This window comes from Galeopterus variegatus, unplaced genomic scaffold (genome assembly GCF_000696425.1).
Source record: "Galeopterus variegatus unplaced genomic scaffold, G_variegatus-3.0.2 Scaffold4873, whole genome shotgun sequence".
Taxonomy (NCBI): domain Eukaryota; kingdom Metazoa; phylum Chordata; class Mammalia; order Dermoptera; family Cynocephalidae; genus Galeopterus; species Galeopterus variegatus.
The window spans coordinates 1,303-20,383 of NW_007730984.1; the positions used below are offsets into that span (position 1 = coordinate 1,303).

Genomic DNA, 19,081 nt, shown 5'->3' on the forward strand with positions numbered 1-19,081 from the left:
ACTCTCAAACCATTGTGTATTGGTTTATTTGTTACATATTTATTGTCTGTCTTTGCCTTCTAAGACATAAGCTCTACGAGAGCAGAAATCTCATCTGACTTATTCACCCCATGTGTCCCCAGTGCTTAGAAAAGTGCTGGCACAAAATAGGAGTTAATAAATACTGCTGAAAGAATAAATCATAAGAAGTAGCTCCCCAGTAACTCTAAGATGTTGAAGGGCTAAACATATGACTTATTTTAAAAATACACTCATTCCTTGCCTCATACAGCTCTTACCAAGCATGGTGTGTGAGATGGGGAAGGTGATGGTGGGCTGGCCTGTCATCCTCCAGCGGCTACAGAGATAGGAAAGGTCTGTTCTAAGCATTTCCACTATCATCTTGTTGTCCAGAGCCAGGTAGAACTGTTGCTGGTCTATAAACTAAGAAAAAGAAAAATAACAGCTCAGAATAATTTATTCTCACAAGTATCAAATAATATTTTAAAATACATATTTAAAATGGCATACAAGGCATCATAGAGGCAACAACACCCCCAAATTTAGTGCCTAATACTCCCCAAAGTATTTAGTGGTCAATTGGTACATATAAAAATAATTTCTGACATTTTTACAGTGTGTTACAGTTTACAAAGTATTTTCAAGTACATAATTTTGTTTAACTCCATAACCACCCAGTGAGGTCTTTTCTTCTTTTAATAGATGAAAAATAAGGCTAAGAGATGATATGTGGATAAGCAAAGTGATATGGCTAGCAAATGGCAGAGTCAGAAATAGAATCTATGATCCATTACTCTTTCATTTATACCTACCTCAACTGCACTATTTCAGATGTAAGATGACAAATGGGGAGTTTAAGCTTTCTTTCCAGAAAATAGTTTCTCCTCCCCATACACATATATAATCAGGCTTGCTCTTGTAATATAGCTAATAAACATCAGGCTAACAATGTGTATAGTCACAGACGAAATAATACTGACACCTTTGTTTATAAGAAGACATCGAAGACTTCCACGCACGTAAAAAGGGCCCCTCCCCCAAACAAAGAAAACACCTAATTCAGTAGCTGATTTAAAAATACCATGGTTTGTTTATAAAGATAACTTCAGTCTTATTTTAACTTTTAAAAATAAGGGGTACTTTGTAACTACTCTAACATTTGCAAAATCCCTAGTCACTTTCTGTAACACCCAGGACTAATCTTGGTAATCACAATCACTTGGTGTAACTCTGCGGCAAGTTCAATTCAGTTCAACTAAACAAATATTTACTGAGCAACTTGATATGTACAAGGCTCCCTGGAACTTTTTAATACTTATCCTAACTCTTGTAAATGTTTTATTTCTGCAACGTTTCTCTTTTATTTCCACCCATCTCAATGCATGTTCCAGCTTATTTCACCCACCTGTGGAGTGAAAGTAAAGATAGTTTTCCGAATGTCGTAGAGTTTTGATGTTCCAAGCACTCCCATGTGTCTGTAGGGTCGTCCACTGAGTTTCATTCTACTGTTGCATCCTGACACAGAATTAAGAAATGATCAAGGTATTTCTTAGCACACAAATCAAATCAGCAAACTTTTTAACATATAGATACAAATACAATGTACGTATACACGTATAGACACACCTTATTTCCTTGAGTTTAAGATTTGTTTTTACAGGTTAGCATCCTGAAATTGGAATCCATCTTATAATTGATGTCTATATTAAATGCAGTTTAATTTCTTTTTGTTTTCCAGTAGGCAGTTATTAAACCAATACCTTTTACTATAAGGAAATAACTAATTTATTTACATATATTTTTTCTTTTATAACAGAATAAGACTACATATATTGCTCGAAAACTTTTTTCCCTAAAATACATATTGAATATCCTTTCATGTCAGTACTGACAGAACCACTATTACCACTTTTTTTTTTTTTTTTTTGGCTAGAACACATTTTTCTTGGGGATTTTATTTTTGCCCCTGCTCTATCCTAAGTTTTATACTTATCAAATATGCCACAGTTTTAGTGTTGCTTCACTGTTAGGAGCCAGAACCACAGAACTACCAATGCCTTGGTCATATTCTAGGGCCAACTCAGTAAAGCACACATTTTACCTGAGATTGATGTCACAACCAGGTTTATCTACTGCTCTTTCCTTTTTGTTTGCTTGTTTTTTTTAATCACAGTAAAATATATATGAGATTTACCATTTTAATAATTTTTAAGTGTACAGTTCAGTGGCATTAACTATATTCCCACCATTGTGCAAACATTACCACTGTCTATCTCCAGGACTTTTTCATCTTCCCAAACTGAAAACTCTGTACCTAATGTCCCCCTCATCCCAGCCTCTGGCAACCACCATTCTACTTTGCATCTCTATAAATCTGACTATTATAGGTACCTCATATAAGTGGAATCATACAATATTTGTCCTTTTGTAACTGGCTTATTTCACTTAGCATAATGTTTTCAAGTTTCATCTAAGTTATAGCAAATATCAGATTTCCTTCCTTTTTAAGGCTGAATAATATTCAACCTTATGTATACACCACATTTTGTTTGTCCATCCATCCATTGACAGACATTTGGGTTGTTTCCACCTTTTGGCTATTGTGGACAATGCTGCACACTGGTGTAGAAAATATGTTTTGAGTTCCTGCTTTCACTTCTTTTGGGTATATATCCAGAAGTGAAATTGCAGGATCACATAGTAATTCTATGTTTAATTTTTTGAGGAACTGTTAATATTGTTTTCCATAGTGGCTGCACCATTTTATATTCCCGCTAATGGTGCACAAGGGTTTTAATTTCTCCACATCCTCACCAACACATATTTTCTGTTTATTGTTTTTTTTCAACAACAGTCATCATAATGGGTGTGAGTTGGCATCTCATTGTAGTTTTAATTTGCATTTCCCTAATGATTAGTGATGTTGAGCATCTTTTCATCTCCTTATTGGCCATCTGCATATCTTCTTTGAAGAAATTCTATTTAAGTCCTTTGCCCATTTTTGACTCTGGCTGTTTTTGTTGAGTTGTAGTTCTTATTTATATATTCCAGATATTAATCCCTTATCAGATATATGATTTATAAATATTTCCTCCTGTCTTGTGGGTTGCAACACCTGTCTTGTGGGTGAAAACACTCTGTTGATGGTGTCCTTTGATCCACAAAAGTTTTTTTTTAGCTGCAATTTTTTAAAAAAAACATAATTGATTATACACATTTGTGGGGTACAAAAGTTTTACTTTGATGAAGTTTAATATTTTTTTGCCTGTGCTTTTGGTGTCATATCCAAGAAATCATCACCAAATCTAATGTCAAGAAGCTTTTCCCCTATGTTTTCTTCTGAGTTTTAGGTCTTATGTTTTGGTCTTTAATCCATTTTGAGTTAATTTTTTGTACCTGGTGTAAAGTAAGAGTCAAACTTCATTCTTTTGCATGTGGATATCAAAGTTTTACCAGCACCATTTGTTGAAAAGACTGCCCTTTCCTCATTAAATGGCCTTGGCACCTGTGTTTAAAATCATTTGACAATATATATAAGGATTTATTTTTGGGCTCTCCATTCTAGCTTATTGTTCCAAATGTCTTTCTTTATGCCAGTACCATACTGTTTTGATTACTGTAGACTTGTATGTTTTGAAATCAGGAAGTGTGAGTCCTCTAAACTTGTTCTTTATCAAGACTGTTTTGGCTATTGGTCCCTTGAGATTCCATACGAAGATTCCATATGAATTTTAGAATGAATTTCTCTATTTTTGCAAAAAACATCATTGGGTTTTTGATATGAATTGCACTGAATCTGTTGATAGCTTTGGGTAGTATTGACATTTTAACAATACTATGTCTTCCAATCCATAAAAATGGGGTTGTCCTGTTTATTCGTGTCTTCTTTAACTTCTTTCAGGAACATTTTGTCATGTTCAGTGTACAAGTCTTTCACCTCCTTGTTTACCTTTATTCTTAAATATTTTATTCTTTTTGATGCTATTGTAAATAGAATTGTTTCCTTAATTTCCTTTTTGGATTGTCCATTGTTAGTGTACAGAAATGCAACTGACTTTTGTGTGTTGACTTTGTGCCCTGTAACTTTGCTGAATTCGCTTATTAGTTCTAACAGGGCTTTCTTTTGTGTGTGAAATTTTCATGATTTTCTCCATATAAGATCTTGTGAATGGAGATCATTTTAATACTTCCTTGCCAATTTGGATGTCTTTTATTTCCTTTTCTTGCCTAATTGCTCTGGCTATAACCTCCAATACTATATTGAATAAAAATCTGTGGGCCTGTTTTGATTGTATTTTTTTCTTTTATTCGTTTGGTTTCCTAGCATGTCTTGTTATATTTTTCCAATGCTGAACACAGTGTGTGAAGATTCATAGAGGCTCTGGATGATATTATTTTCCTCTAGAGAGGATTTAGTTTATTTTGGCAGGCAGACACAGTACAAGTGGATCACCTTAGCCCACTTGGGGATTCAGAAGATTGTGTTTTTAGGCTTTGTGTTTGAGGTTTTCTTAGAACTGATCTATTTGCATTTTTTTCTTACTCCTAGAGTGTAGCCCTTTCCTTTCACCTAGTAAGGCCCTGAAATGCAATTTCTGTCTCCTCAGCACAGTGAGAGTTCTGTTTAGTTCCTTGGCCCCTCACCACATGTAAGTAAAGCTTAAGAATTAGCAAATGCCTCAAAGGGAAATTGCACACAAAATGGTGAGTTTACTTTTTTGAGGTCCCCTTCTCTTGGCTTCGTTTAGTCCTACCTGTCTTAATTATTCTCTGAAGCCTTCATTCAACTCTATTTTTAATTTTTTTAAAAAAAATTTAATTAATTTTTATTGAAACATAATTGATAGTATATATCTCTGGGGTACAGCATTGAATATCAATACCTGTGTGCAATATGTGATGCTTAAATCAGGATAATTAGTATATTCAACATTACACAATGTAATTATTTTTTTGTGGCCCTTTACCAATTTCTCAATAACCCCTTTCTTTCTCCCCCACGTCTGGTGGCCTCAGTTCTGTTCTCTCCTTTTAAAAGTTCAACAAATTATTGTGATTGTTGTAGCTCTCTTTACTTTTTGTTCTTTCTTTCTTTTTTTGTATATTTGTTTATTTTCTCAGTTCCCACTTATGAGTGAGGGCATGTGGTATGTTGCTTTCTGTGCCTGGCTTATTTCGTTTAATGTAATTTTCTCTAAGTTCATCCATGTTGCTGCGAATGGCAGAATTTCATTCTTTTTTATGGCGGACTAGTATTCCATTGTGTATGTATACCACATTTTTCTTATCCCGTTGTCCACTGATGGACATTTAGGCTGGTTCCAACTCTTGGCTATTGTAAATAGAGCTTCAACAAACATGGGACTGCAGGTATCCCTTTAACACAATAATTTCCATCCCTTTGGGTATATACCCGGTAGTGGGATTGCTGGATGGTGTGGCAGTTCTATCTGTAGTTGTTTCTGGAACCTCCATACTGGTTTCCATGATGGCTGCACATAGTTCACATGGTTCTCGAGAGGCTTAAGGGATCCCGAATGAGCCCCCAAATGTTATGGCCAACGTCTGATGGGTAAAAGAAATTTGCCCATGAGAACCGGGTGATAGGAAAAGGGAAAGAGTTTATTTCTGGCAGCCAGGGCTACGCAGGCCAATCGAAGTGTGCAGCCCCGAGTTGAAACCTCTCGCAGCTTTTATTTTTAGCTAGGCGGGAATTTTTCACACCTGACACAATCTAGCCAATGCAAGCAAGCCAGTGGTACATAAGCTAATTTTGTGGTTAGCCCTGTAGCCCCTCCCCACCCTGGATTCCCAGGACTTTCCAGGCTAAAATGGCAGAGCCGCCTAAAATGGCGTTAGCCATGCTACTCTGTTTATTCCACTATTTACTTTAGCAAGCGACTTGTACAGAAGCAGAATGCATATGTTAAGGTCAGTAGGGTTGGGGCATCCCTTAACATTTACAGTTCCACCAACAGAGTAGGAGGGTTTCTCTTTCTCTGCATCCTCACCAGCATTTGTTATTCACTGTCTTTTTGATAATGGCCAGTCTAACTGGGGTGAGGTGATATCTCAATGTGGTTTTGATTTGCATTTCCCTGATGCTGAGTGATGTTGAGTATTTTTTATGTGTTTGTTGGCCATTTGTATATCTTCCTTTGAGAAATGCCTGTTCAGCTCCTTTGCCCGTTTTTAAAATCAGATTACTTTTTTTTTTTTTAACTGTTTAAGTTGTTTGAGTTCCTTGTATGTTCTGGATATTAATCTTTTGTCAGATGCATAGTTTGCAAATATTTTTCCCATTCTGTAGGTTGCCTTCTCACTCTGTTGTTTCTTTTGCTGTGCAGAAACTTTTTAGTTTGATAAAATCCCATTTGTTTATTTTTTCTTTTGTTGCCTGTGATTTTGGGATCTTATATTCACAAAGTCTGCCAAATCCTACTTCCTGATATGTTTCCCGTATGTTTTCTTTTAGGAGTTTTATAGTTTCAGGTCTTACATTTAAGTCTTTAATCCATTTTGAGTTGATTTTAGTATATGGCTCATGTTTAAAAATTCAGTCTCCATAGTTATTTTTAGTATTAGGGTTAGCCCAATACAAACTATTTCATCACAACTGGAAGCAGAAAGTCTACCTTTTCTTGTTGACTATGGCATACTATATCATAATTCTATCATTTTTGTTCATACAAGTTATGTTGTTTCTAATTGCTGTTTTGCCACTATGAATTATGCTATAATGAACATCCTTGTACATATATCCTTGGGCACTTGTATGAGCGTTAGATAGGATAGATACCTACAAGTAAGGTGTTGGTCAAAGGTACACACATTAAATTTTTTTATATTTAATTCCAATATGCCTCTTATTTACATTACTAAGGAGTGCTGAGAGTGTCCATACTGCCACATATTCACCAGCACTGGATATTATCAATCTTAACTTTTGTAAAACTGATGGGCAAAAAATTACATTGTATTGTTCTTTTATCTTACATTTTCCCAATCATTGGTGAGGAATAGATATAGAAGGTATGATTACTTAAAAAATTTATTACCAGGAAAGGAGAAACGGTGGTCAACAGAACCAAAAAGTAATATTAGAATACACACACATACATGTGTGAGTGACTGTATGTTTGTAGAGTAAATGAGAAAGGTGCCATTTCAAAACAGTGCATATATGAACTATTCAATCAATAGTGCTGGAATGGCTGGTTAATTACTTGGCAAAAAGTTAGATTTTTACCATACAAGATAAACTAAAATAAAAACTTGAGACTAAGAGTTAAATGTAAAATTGTAGCCATAAAAGAACTAAGAGAAATTGCAGTGAAAATGTACCTGACCTAGGGATGGATCTATCTTTCTAAGCATAACAGCAAAGAAAGAAACCAAAAAGGAGAAAATTTTGCCACATTAAAAATGTAAAACTTCTATACATCAAAAGCAAACACAAAATTAAGAGGCAAATAATAAAATAGCAAAATATTGCAATAATATGTGAAAGACAAAGTTTCAGCACCTTAATACATAAAAGATCTCATAGAAATCAGTAAGAAACCAAAAACTGTTCAGTAGAAAAATGGCAGAAATATATAAGTAGACAATTTACAAAATAAATAGAAAAAAGGCTAATCTTTGTAAATAAGTTTATTCACCATATGTCCAAAAATTTGAAGAAATTATGCTAACACAGCTATGAAATTGGTTAGGAGGCTATTTATCAAAATGCAACAGGGTTCATCATATATTATACACACACACGTGTGTGAGTGAGTGTATGTGTGTACAGTAAACAGACTGCAAAGTCTGTTCTTTATAACACCATTTTTCTAAAAATATGCATGTATTTATTTTATAAAAAATGATTGGAAGCAAATACCCCAAAATAAAAACAGTGGCTTCCTCAGAGTGGTGGAATTATATGTGATTTTTATCTTTTTCCTTTGTGCTTTTCTCTATTTTCCAGTTCCCCACAGTCAACACGTACACATCAATTTGAATCAGATAACTTATAATTTATGAAAATTGAAGAGAACAAGAATAACATATCTATTCAGATGAATTAGGAGATAAATTCCCAATTCCTGAAGAAATGAAAAATATATCTGATAAAATGGATGTATTTGATATTTAAAGATTTGCACAAAGACAAGAAAAAAGTTATGTAAAAGAAAGTAACAGACTAGGAGATTATATACATATACATATATATATATATATATATAATCCCATTGATAAAAGTTTACCATAAAATACATTTAAAGAATTGATAAATATATACAAAAATGTGTAGACCCTACCAGATGAACAAGCAATAGTAGACACATAGTTTCCAAAAAAAGTAAAGCAAAATTGGAAAAATGTATAGCTCACTGGGAATTAAATAAAGGAAATTAAAATAATTTATACACATTAAAACTATTAATCTAAGAAAAATAAATGATAAAAATTCAATGTTGGTGGGGTAGTAAAAACAGAAAAGTATATTTTATATCTTATTGATGTCACTTTAAATTAGTTGGTCTTTCTAAAGAGTAATCTGGCAACATGTAACAAGAGCTACAAAGCTTTCAAACTCTTATCCAGAATTCCCTTTTTGAGAATATACTGCAAGGAGACAGTGGTTTATACGAAGGCATTCACAGAAGGATAAAAATTTTGGAAACCAACCACCCAATAATAAGGAAACAATTCCATTAATTTGATGGAATAATATATAGCTATTTCAATATGTGGAAATGCATACATGAAAGAATAAGTAAAAATAAATATGATGCAAGGTAATATACACACTAAATGCACTAACAGATTAGAAAAGAATTAGCATTATATAAAGATTTGATTTTAGTATTTATTAAGCTCTTACATTCATAAAATTGATTAACCTTATAATTTAAAACATTAAAAAGATATTATGGAACTGACCATGAAATACTGAGTATTTGAGGTGAGGCAGAGAACTCTGATTAGTTAACACATATAAATCAATATACCTGGCAAGAAAATATCCTTTTTTCCTTGGTGGAATTATGGTTGTCATTATATTTATGCTTAAAGCAATTTTGTTATTGTGAAATTGTTGTGAAAATAGAGTTCTGGAGTCACTCATTTGACTGAAGTTATCAAGTGTTACCTCATCTAGCATATTTTTCCTGACTTCTCCATGCAATTCTATCCCCTTTCTCCTGTACTTTGTACATAACACCATTGTTACGGCATTTATAAGATTGTATTATGATCATTTGGTCACATGTCTATGTCTCCCACAGCATCTAGCTCAGTTCCTGGTACACAATAAGTGAGCAATAAATGCTTATGAATGAATGAATGAAGCAAATGAAAGAGCATATTGGGAAAATAAATGTATCTTGTTACTTGAGTCCCTGGAATATGTGAACATTCATTAAACTCAGGACCCATCAGTCCTTATTTCCTTTGGCTAGGAAGTAAGAACTTAGTAAGAGGCCTAAAATGAAGTGTAGGCTTTGAAAAAGTAAACAGTAAGGAGATTGCTTCCGTTTGTTGGAAAGATCTGATGTGATACAGGCAGATTCCAGGACTGATGGCCCAGGACTTGGAGGTTACCTCATTTTTAGTAAGATTATGCTGATTTAGACCAATGCATGTGAGGAAGCAAGGGGTAAAATTAACAAAAACTTTTGAGTGAGAGCCAGAGAGAATCAGGTCAAAGTCACCATTAGGGCTTATATTAACCCAGAACTACAGGGACTTCCAAGAGGGACAAAGAAGGTGACTACAAGATCAACTAATACTCATGGGGAATCAGATTTTGCCTAGATAGGGAAATGTCTTCTTTATCTCAAAGGATATAGTGCTAGTGGACTGGTATCTGGAGACCAGAAGTGCATTATAGTCTAGGGCTAGTAGGAATGGCTAAGGAGATAAAAACAGAAAGCAGGTTCTGGAAAGGACTGGGGTATGCATCCCACCTAGCAAAGCATCAACCCAAATCAACTGCGGAAGTTTCCGAGTATTAGTATTTACCTCAGATAGGGCTGTGGTAAGGGGAGGGAACCAGGGACTCAGTATTTCATAATATTCAAGCTAGTTTGTGGCTAAATATTAGAAATGAATTAGGATCTGAGACACAAACTTATTAATTTCTATGTGTTTATAGTTTAGTTTTCCATTGCTTTTTTTTAGCATGGTTTCTTTAGAAAATTCCAATTTCATCTCACTTGAAATAAAAGGAAAAGGAATTTTCTACATCATAGCTAGAATGGAAGAGGAGAGAAATCTATATACTCCTAAAGCTGGATGCAATGATAATAGTTCTGGAACCCAAGGAGTTCAGGCCTCGCTGTCATAAAACACGGGTGCCTAGGAGAGACAGAGAAAAGTCAGCTCTGACTGTTGGCCCTTTCCTCCTTGGTTGATCCCCTCTCACTTAGACCTACATAACTGATGTAGAAATTGAGTGACTGGAGTTAGGTGTTAGTAAAAAGGAAGGAGGCTGGTTTTAAGCTTGGCAAGATTTGGCAGAGCTGTAATTACCAACAGACCACTCTTGGTGATAAGAAAAAAGTACACGCACACATATATACACAAACCAGGCTCTGTGTTTGTAAGTGGCAATCCACTAAGATGCAACTTTTATTTATAAATTCTACCCCCTTGTGGCTTGGTTTAAGATTGCATTAATTTCCCATTGGTGCTGTAACAAATTACCACAAATTTAGTTGCTTAAGACAACACAAATGTATACTCTTATAGTTCTGGAGATCAGAAGTCCAAAATGACCATTACGGGGCTAAAATCAAAATCAAGATGTCAGCAGGGTTGATTATTTCTAAAGACTCTGGGAAAGAATCCATTCCTTGCCTCTTCCAACTTCTAGAGGATGGAAACATTCCTTGGCTTTAGCACGCTAATCTCTTGCTTTTGTTGTTACATTGACTCTTATGGTCTGATCTTCCTCTGATTCCTCTTATAAGGACACTTGTGATTACATTTAGGGCTCACCTGGATAATTCAGGATAATCTCCCGCATCTCAAAAGCTTTAACTTAATCACATCTGCCAAGTCCCTTTTGCCATGTAACGTAACATTCTTAGGTTCCGAGGATTAGAACCTGGATATATCTGGAGGCCATTATTCAGAATTCCACAGTCCACTCTCTCCCTCTGGTCCCTAAAGATACACATCCCTCCCACATGCAAAATACATTTACCCCATCCCAACATCCTCAAAACTTTCAGCACATTACATTACCAATTCAAGTCCAAAATCTCTTCTAAGTATCATCAGTTCAAAAGTACAAATCTCATCATCTAATCAGTTATGGTCAGAATCTGACTTTGATCCATCCCGAGGCAAAATTCCTCTACATCTGCAGACCTTTTAAACTAGAAAACATGTTTTCTGTTCTCAAAATACAATGGTGGGACAGGCATAGGATACAAATTATAGATATTCCCATTCCAAAAGGAAGAAAATGGAAGAAAGTAAGGAGTCAGCAGCCCCAAGAAATTTTAAAATTCAACTTGGTAAACTCCATTAGGTTTCAAAGCCTGGTACTAATCCTCTGATTACCTGAGGCTTCACTCTCTGGGCCTGAGGCTCTTACCCTGGAATCATCCCTCCTTTTTCTTGAAGGGTAGCACATGTTTGCAGCTGAGTAGTTTTATCAACCTGCTTCTGGATTGTAGAATTTTGGGAGTCCAACAGCTTTCTTTCATCTTGTCTTCTCTCTGCCCCTTTCAGTCCAAGTTGGAAGTGTTTCTGCTGATATAACATTCTAAACAACCTTTTGGGTCTTGCATGTATGTCATGGAAGTTCACCCCATTAGGCCTGAGGGTCCTACCCATGATCTTTCCTGTATAATCTTATCACTGTTCCTAGATTCTGCTGAGATAGTTTGGGAGATCCATCAGTTTACATGCTTAATCTCTTCAACGAGCTCTATGTGTGAATGAATACTCTGATCTTTTGATCTTTCCAAAGCACTAGTGCTATGGTTTGGATGTGGTTTTTCCTTGCCAAAACTCATGTTGAAATTTAATTACCAATATAACGGTGCCGAGAACTGGTGGGACCTTTAAGAGGTGTTTGGGTCATGAGGGATCTGCCCTTATAAAGGGATTAATGTAGTCTTGTGGGAGTGAGTTCTTGCTCTCCTGAAACTGGATTAATTACTGTGAGAGCAGGTTGTTATAAAGCAAGACTGCCTCTCATTTTTGGTCTGTTTGCATGCATCCACTTCCCCTTCTTCTTTCTGCCATAAATTGAAGTAGCACAAGGCTCTCATCAGATGGACTGTCGAGTCTTGGACTTCCCTGCCTCCAGAACTGTGAGCCAAATAAACTTCTTTTCTTTATAAATTATCCAGTCTCAGGTATTGTTACAGCAACAGAAAATAGACTAAGACAACTAGCAAAATTTCGTCCAGCCATACTCTTGACTCCTTTTCCAGAGCATGCTTTCCTGACAGCAAATATCTGAATTTTGGAATCTTTTGCAATCTGGATAGGCTGAGGATTTCATCAAGTCTTAGTTCCTTTTTGCTTAACAGTTCTTCAATTTTATCTCTTTCCTCTTTCATTTTATTATAAGCAGCAAGAAGAAACCAGGCCATGACTTTAACACTTGGCTTGAAAACCTACTCAGCTAAATATCTGAATTCATCATTTACATGTTCTGCTTTCCACATAACTACAGGACACAATTTAATTAAGCTTTCTGCCACTATATAACAAAGGTTCCCTTTCCTCAAGTTTCCAAAAACATGTTCCTTACTTGCTTCTTAGCCTTTACCAGCAGAATCTTTAATGTCTGTATTTCTACCAACAGTTTGTTTCTGACAATTTAACCATTCTCCAAGATGATTAAGGCTTTCTAAATTGTGCTCCCCACTTCCTTCTGAGCCCTCACCAGCAATGCCTTTAGCATCCATATTTCTACCAATAGTCTGTTTAGGGTAATGTAGGCTTTTTCTATCATGTGACTCAAAATCTTCCATCCTCTATCTAATACCCAATTCCAAAGCCGCTTCTACACTTTTAGATATTTGTTACAGCAGCCCTCTACTTCTCAGTACCAATATCTATATTGGTTTCCTATTGCTGCTGTAACAAATTACCATGAATTTAGTGGCTTAAAAAAATACATATTTATTCTCTTACAGTTCTGGAGGTCAGAAATCCATACTGAGTCTGAAAGGACTAAAACCAAAATCAAGGTATCAGTAGAGCTGGCTCCTTCTGGAAGCTCCAGGGGAGAATCTGTTCCTTACCAATTCTAAGTTCTAGAGGATGTGAGCATTCCTTGGCAATCCTTGGTTCATAGCTGCATCACTCTAATCTCTAGTTTCTGTCATTGCATCTCCTACTTCTATAGTCTGATCTCTCTTATAAAGACACTTGTGATTACATTTAGGGTCCACCTGGATAATCCAGAATAATCTCCCCATCTCAAGCTCCTCAATCACACCTGCAAAAACCCTTATGTCATATAAGGTAATGTTCATAGGTTCCAGGGATTAGGACCTGCATATCTTTGGGGATCATTACTCAGCCTTCCACAAAGATAGGTTAGAAATTTTGCATATCCTTTTTTTACTTAATAGTGTAGTAATTTGTTTAATGTGAAAAGTGTATCACTAAGTTTAATATATAAATTTAATAAAAAATAAGTACTAATTAAAAATAAGTATTTGATTAAGCCTTTTTAAATACTATCAACTAGTTCATTACATGACAGTGTATTAAAGACCTAAAAACAAGTTCCTTGGCTATTACTATACATAAAATGAGCATGTATTCAAAACATAAATATAGGTACAAAGAAAGGGGAGAACATGTTAGTTAGCACACATTTGGATAGAAGATAAAATATTTTCTGATAACAGTCATGTTGTATGTATTAAAGTGTCCATAAAACACCCCTAAAGTTATCAAGTCTTCTCAGGATATAAAGGGTTAGAAATGTGGATTCCAGACACCTTAAATTCCTTCTCAGATCTAATTTCATAAAGCAATGCAAGATCAAGAAGGAAAAAAGGAAGGAAACCAGCCTGCATTGAATAATGCTTTAATTCTAGCAGATTGGCCAATCTCCTTACCTAGGCTGGAATAAATGTGGCTGAGAATACGAGCTGGTTGTACTCTGATGGGGTATACCTCAGCAATGGTCTCCACATCAATTCCCTTATTCTTTAAAATGGCCTTGATTTCTTCTGTTTCAGCTAGAATGGAGACTATAGGAAAGAAAGAAGATGAGGTCAATAGAAAATTTCATTTCAACAGGAACATAAAATCTCTCAAGCTACATAATTTCTTTTGAAGGGGAAAAAAATGAAAGGGGAGGAAATCAACAGTTACTGAGGAACTTTGATGACACATGTATCATGCTAGGTACTTAACAATATTATCTAAATGGCAAAGGAAAAAGATCTCTTTAGGTCATGCTTTTTGGCTAAATACCTATGTGTTTCTAGGAAATGCCATAATCTTTATATCTGAGATCCCATGTTTAAATGGGAAAAAAAATCCATCATGAGGTTTGTTATAGCATTGGTAAAAATTGATTTCTCAGGCTCTTTCATATCAGTACATTTAAGGTAAGGGTCAGGAATGTGAGGGTAATAAAGAACATTCTAGTGACAACAGTTGCCCTATAGTTAGAGAATGGTAGAAGGCAGGGTGAATAGGGGGTAAAGATTTGAGTCATCAACATGCAGGAGGTATTACCGTTGAAACTGTGTGTGGTTTTTTCAGGGGGCAGGGGTGGAGAGAGATGGGGATGACACTTCTCTAGACTCAGAGCCTGCCAACCCTGGATGGATCCCTTTTCTTCCTCCTACACTTATGTCACTGAAGTGGTAAGCCTACCCACAGAGGGACGAGGCCAGATCAGCTCCCTGATTCTTCTCTTCTTTTTTCCTTTATGGAACAGATACCTGGCTAGGAGTCAGTAATCAAAATGAGGCTTCAGCCAGCTTACACTAAGCACCAGGAGGAAACATGCCCTCTACTTCTGCTCCTCTAATGCTGGTAGATGTGATGAATTGGGTTCACAGGAAAAAGAATATACCACTTGATTCATTTCCTCTTACCAGTATTTTCTATGTTGAGTTTTTGGGGCAAAAGCCTAGTTAACAAAGTGCCACTTTGCTTTCATTTGCCATTATCGTTTGTATTTTCAATCTTGGAAATTTCATACTAATGAGTTGCTGACGTCTGGGCCAAGATATGCAGGATATGGCGATTACACAGTCCCCTAGACATAACACCATCTTGATTACTTCTAACTGAAAACATGAAAATAAAAGAAATTCTTCAAGGAAAATGTACAGAGGAAATACAATAGTGGGCTGAGAAAAGTCCAGGGACATACATGTAGTCATCCGTTCATTCATTAATAAACATTTACCAAGTACCTAAATGGATGAAGTACTATGTTAGGCACTAGGGATATAGAGATGAATAAATTAGTCTCTCCCTCAAGGAGTTCACAGTGTAATAAAAGTGGCACCCACACGAACTGATTATAAAATAACTTGCTAGGTAAACAGAGATATGCATAAAACATTATGAGACCATCCAGTAGTGACATCTATCTAGTCTGGGGTTGGATGGGTGGTTTCAGGAAAGGCTTCCTGAAAGAGTTGATGCCTACGCTAAGTTTCAAAAAATGAATAAGTTAGACAGGAGAAAGAAGGGGATAGAAAGAGGATAGCCATTCTAGGTAGAGGGTCCAGAATGAACCTAAAGCATTAAGATGAAAAACAGTGTGGCTGTGTGTGTGTGGGGAGGTGGGGAGAGCCACATACACTTCAATATTGCAGTAGCATGAAGTACCTTGCATAGTTGCAAAAGAAATGAATCTGGAAAGATAGTAAGGGGCTAGATCATCATGGAGGGCATATGTGTCACTTTGAGGATTCTGTATTTTATCCTTGCACAATGGTTTCCAAACTGCATTCTACTGAGTCTCAGGGTTCTACAGGAGGCAATGCAGTTGGTAGTAGGAGTAGAGGGGACTGAAGGAGAGTCATGTGAACAACATTCAGGCTCCAGGAATGCTTTCAATCCAAGCAACTCAGTTTTTTGCTTATTTTATGTTTTGTAAAATATTTAGACAATTCTTATTTAGTGCCTCTTACGTGCTAGGCACTGCCAAATGCTAGAGATACACAGACAGATGTGATCCCTACATGGGGAAAGTGACACAGATACTGAGTCTTGCTGGAGGGCTGAATAGGAGTTAATCTGGTAGAGATGATGGTAAAAAGTAAGGAAAAAATTGTTCCAGACACAAAAACCAGCATGAACAAAGTCTCAGGGGAAAAGAGAAGAAAGCATATCTAAGAATTTTAAAAAGTTCTTTATAGCAGGAGCATGGAGTGTGAAGGGGCAGTGATGAGAAATGAAGCTGGATATGGGGTCAGGGGCCAGATTATAAAGAGCCTTGTAAGGCATATTAAGGAGCCTGGCAATGGGAAGCCCCTGCCAAGTTGTAATCAAAAGAATAATGTATCACGAAATCAATATACAACTATCAGTAGCATTTCTATACACCAACAATGAGCTAGCAGAAAAGGAAATTGAGAAAGTAAGAGCATTTACAATAGCTACCAAAAATTTAAAATACCTAGGAATAAATTTAACCAAGGAGGTGAAAGAGCTCTACAAAGAAAACTGCAAAACAATTTTAAAAGAAATTAAGAAAACACACAAAAAATTAGAAAGATATTCCATGTTCATTGATTGGAAGAATTAATGCTGTGAAAATGTCCATAGTACCAAAAGTGATTTACAGTTTCAATGCAGTCCCCACTAAAATACCAATGACATTCTTCACAGAAATAGAAAAAAAAATCCTAACATTCATATGGAACAACAAAAGACCCTGAATAGCCAAAGCAATCCTGAGCAAATAAAATAAAATAAAATAAAGCCAGAGGCCTTACACTACCTGACTTCAAATTATACTACAAAGCTATAATAACCAAAACAGCCTGGTACAGTCATAAAAACAACACATGAACCAATGGAACAGAATAGAGAACCCAGAAACCAATCCACGTACTTACAGCCAATTGATCTTTGACAAAGGTGCTGAGAACATACATTGGGGAAAGGACAGCTTCTTCAATAAATTGTGCTGGGAAAGCTGGCTACCCATGTGTAGAAGAATGAAACTAGACCCCTGTCTCTTACCATATACAAAAATCAACTCAAAATGGATTAAAGACTTAAATGTAAGACCTGAAACTATAAAACTTCTACAAGAAAACAAAGGGGAAATTCCATGGGACGTAGGACTGGGCAAAGATTTTATGTGTAAGACCTCAAAAGCACAGGCAGCAGCAGCAACAACAACAAAATAAACAAATGGGATTATATGAAACTACAAACCTTCTGCACAGCAAAAGAAACAATCAACAGAACAAAAAGACAACCTGAAGAATGGGAGAAAATATTGCAAACTATGCATCTGTCAAGGGATTAATATCCAGAATATATAAGGAACTCCAACAACTCGATAGTAAAAACCAAAATAATCAGATTAAAAAATGGGCAAAGGAGCTGAATAGATATTTCTCAAAAGAAGACATATAAATGGCTAACAGGTATATGAAAAAATGCTCAATGTCACTAATCATCAGAGAAATGAAAATCAAAACCACAATGAGATATCATCTCACCCCAGTTAGAATGGCTATTATCAAAAAGACAGAGAATAACAAATTCTGGCAAGGATGCCAAGAAAGGGGAACCCTTCTACACTGTTGGTGGGATTGTAAATTAGTATAGCCATTATGGAAAACAGAATGAAGATTTCTCAAACAACTACAGATAGAACTGCCATATACACGATCCAGCAATCCCACTACTGGGTATATAACAAAAGGAATGGAAATCATCAAGTTGAAGGGATACCTGCATTCCCATGTTTATCATGGCTCTATTTACAATAGCCAAGATATGGAACCAATCTAAATGTCCATTAACGGACAATTGGATAAAGAAAATGTGGCATATATACACAATGGAATACTACTCAGTCATAAAAAAGAACGAAATCCTGCCATTTGTGGCAGCATGAATGAGCTTTGAGAAAATTATGTTAAGTGAAATAAAGCAGGCACAGAAAGAGAAATACCACATGTTCTCACTTGTAAGTGGGAGCTAGAAACAAACAAATGAACGTAATAAGTTGAGCTTTCAGAAGGAGACTGCAGAACTGTGGTTACTAGAAGTGGGGAAGGAAAAGGGGGTGGGGAGATAGTGAGAGCTTGGTTAATGGACACAAAACAGCTAGATAGGAAAAATAAGTCTTATTGGTGTACAGTTGAGCTAGGCATTTATAATTAACAATAATTTACTACTTGTTATCAAATGGCTAGAAGAGAGGAGATCAAATGTCCTCATCACAGAGAAATATTTTATAATGATGAATATGTTAATTACCCTGATTTGATCATCACACATTGTATAACTGTGTTGAAATATAAGCCCATACCTTACAAATATGTATAAGTATAATTAATACACTTCAATAAAAGAAAAATCTCAACTCTCTTGGTTTCCAAAAAAAAAAAAAAAAAGAATAACATATTAGCACCATGCTCTAACCAACTGAGCTAACTGGCAAGTTTTTAAAGAATAACATATCCATACCTGCATCTTAAAAAGAGTATATTTAGGTTGATAATTAAAAAATAGACTGTAGTGAGCTTAGACATGCAAGGGAGAGATGTTGATTATCTATATTAGGATCATGATATTGGTACTGGAGAGAACTAGATGGATTTTGGAATTATTTAGGAGGTAAAGAAGCCAGAACTTGTTAACTGATTGAATGTAGGAGGTGAATGAGAGGGGGATATTAAGAAGAATTCCCTGGGTGTTTATTTGCATAACTGGGAGGACACTGTGCCATTTAATGACCTGGGCACATAGGAGGAAAAGCAGGTATGGGTGATGTAGTGCTAAGAGGGTGCAGCTAATTAATTTTAGACATGTTGAGTTTACAGTGCATGTGAGATATCCAAGTGGGGCTATCTTTTTTTTTTTTTTTTTTTTTTTTTTTTGGTTTTTTTTTTTTTTT

At 35.8% G+C, this 19,081-nt stretch overlaps 1 protein-coding gene across 1 annotated transcript in view; it reads right to left on the bottom strand.

Moving 5' to 3' along the window:
• Window positions 1–278: 278 nt before the first annotated feature.
• Window positions 279–19,081, bottom strand: part of LOC103603934 (phosphorylase b kinase regulatory subunit alpha, skeletal muscle isoform) — a gene marked incomplete at its 3' end in the record, with an annotated part of 86,163 nt that continues 67,360 nt past the window's right edge. The window contains exons 14-16 of the mRNA XM_008588520.1: window positions 14,088–14,222; window positions 1,406–1,515; window positions 279–423 (exon numbers count right to left, since the gene is read on the bottom strand). Coding sequence (XP_008586742.1) covers window positions 279–423; window positions 1,406–1,515; window positions 14,088–14,222 — 390 coding nt within the window. The remainder of the gene's footprint in view (window positions 424–1,405; window positions 1,516–14,087; window positions 14,223–19,081) is intronic.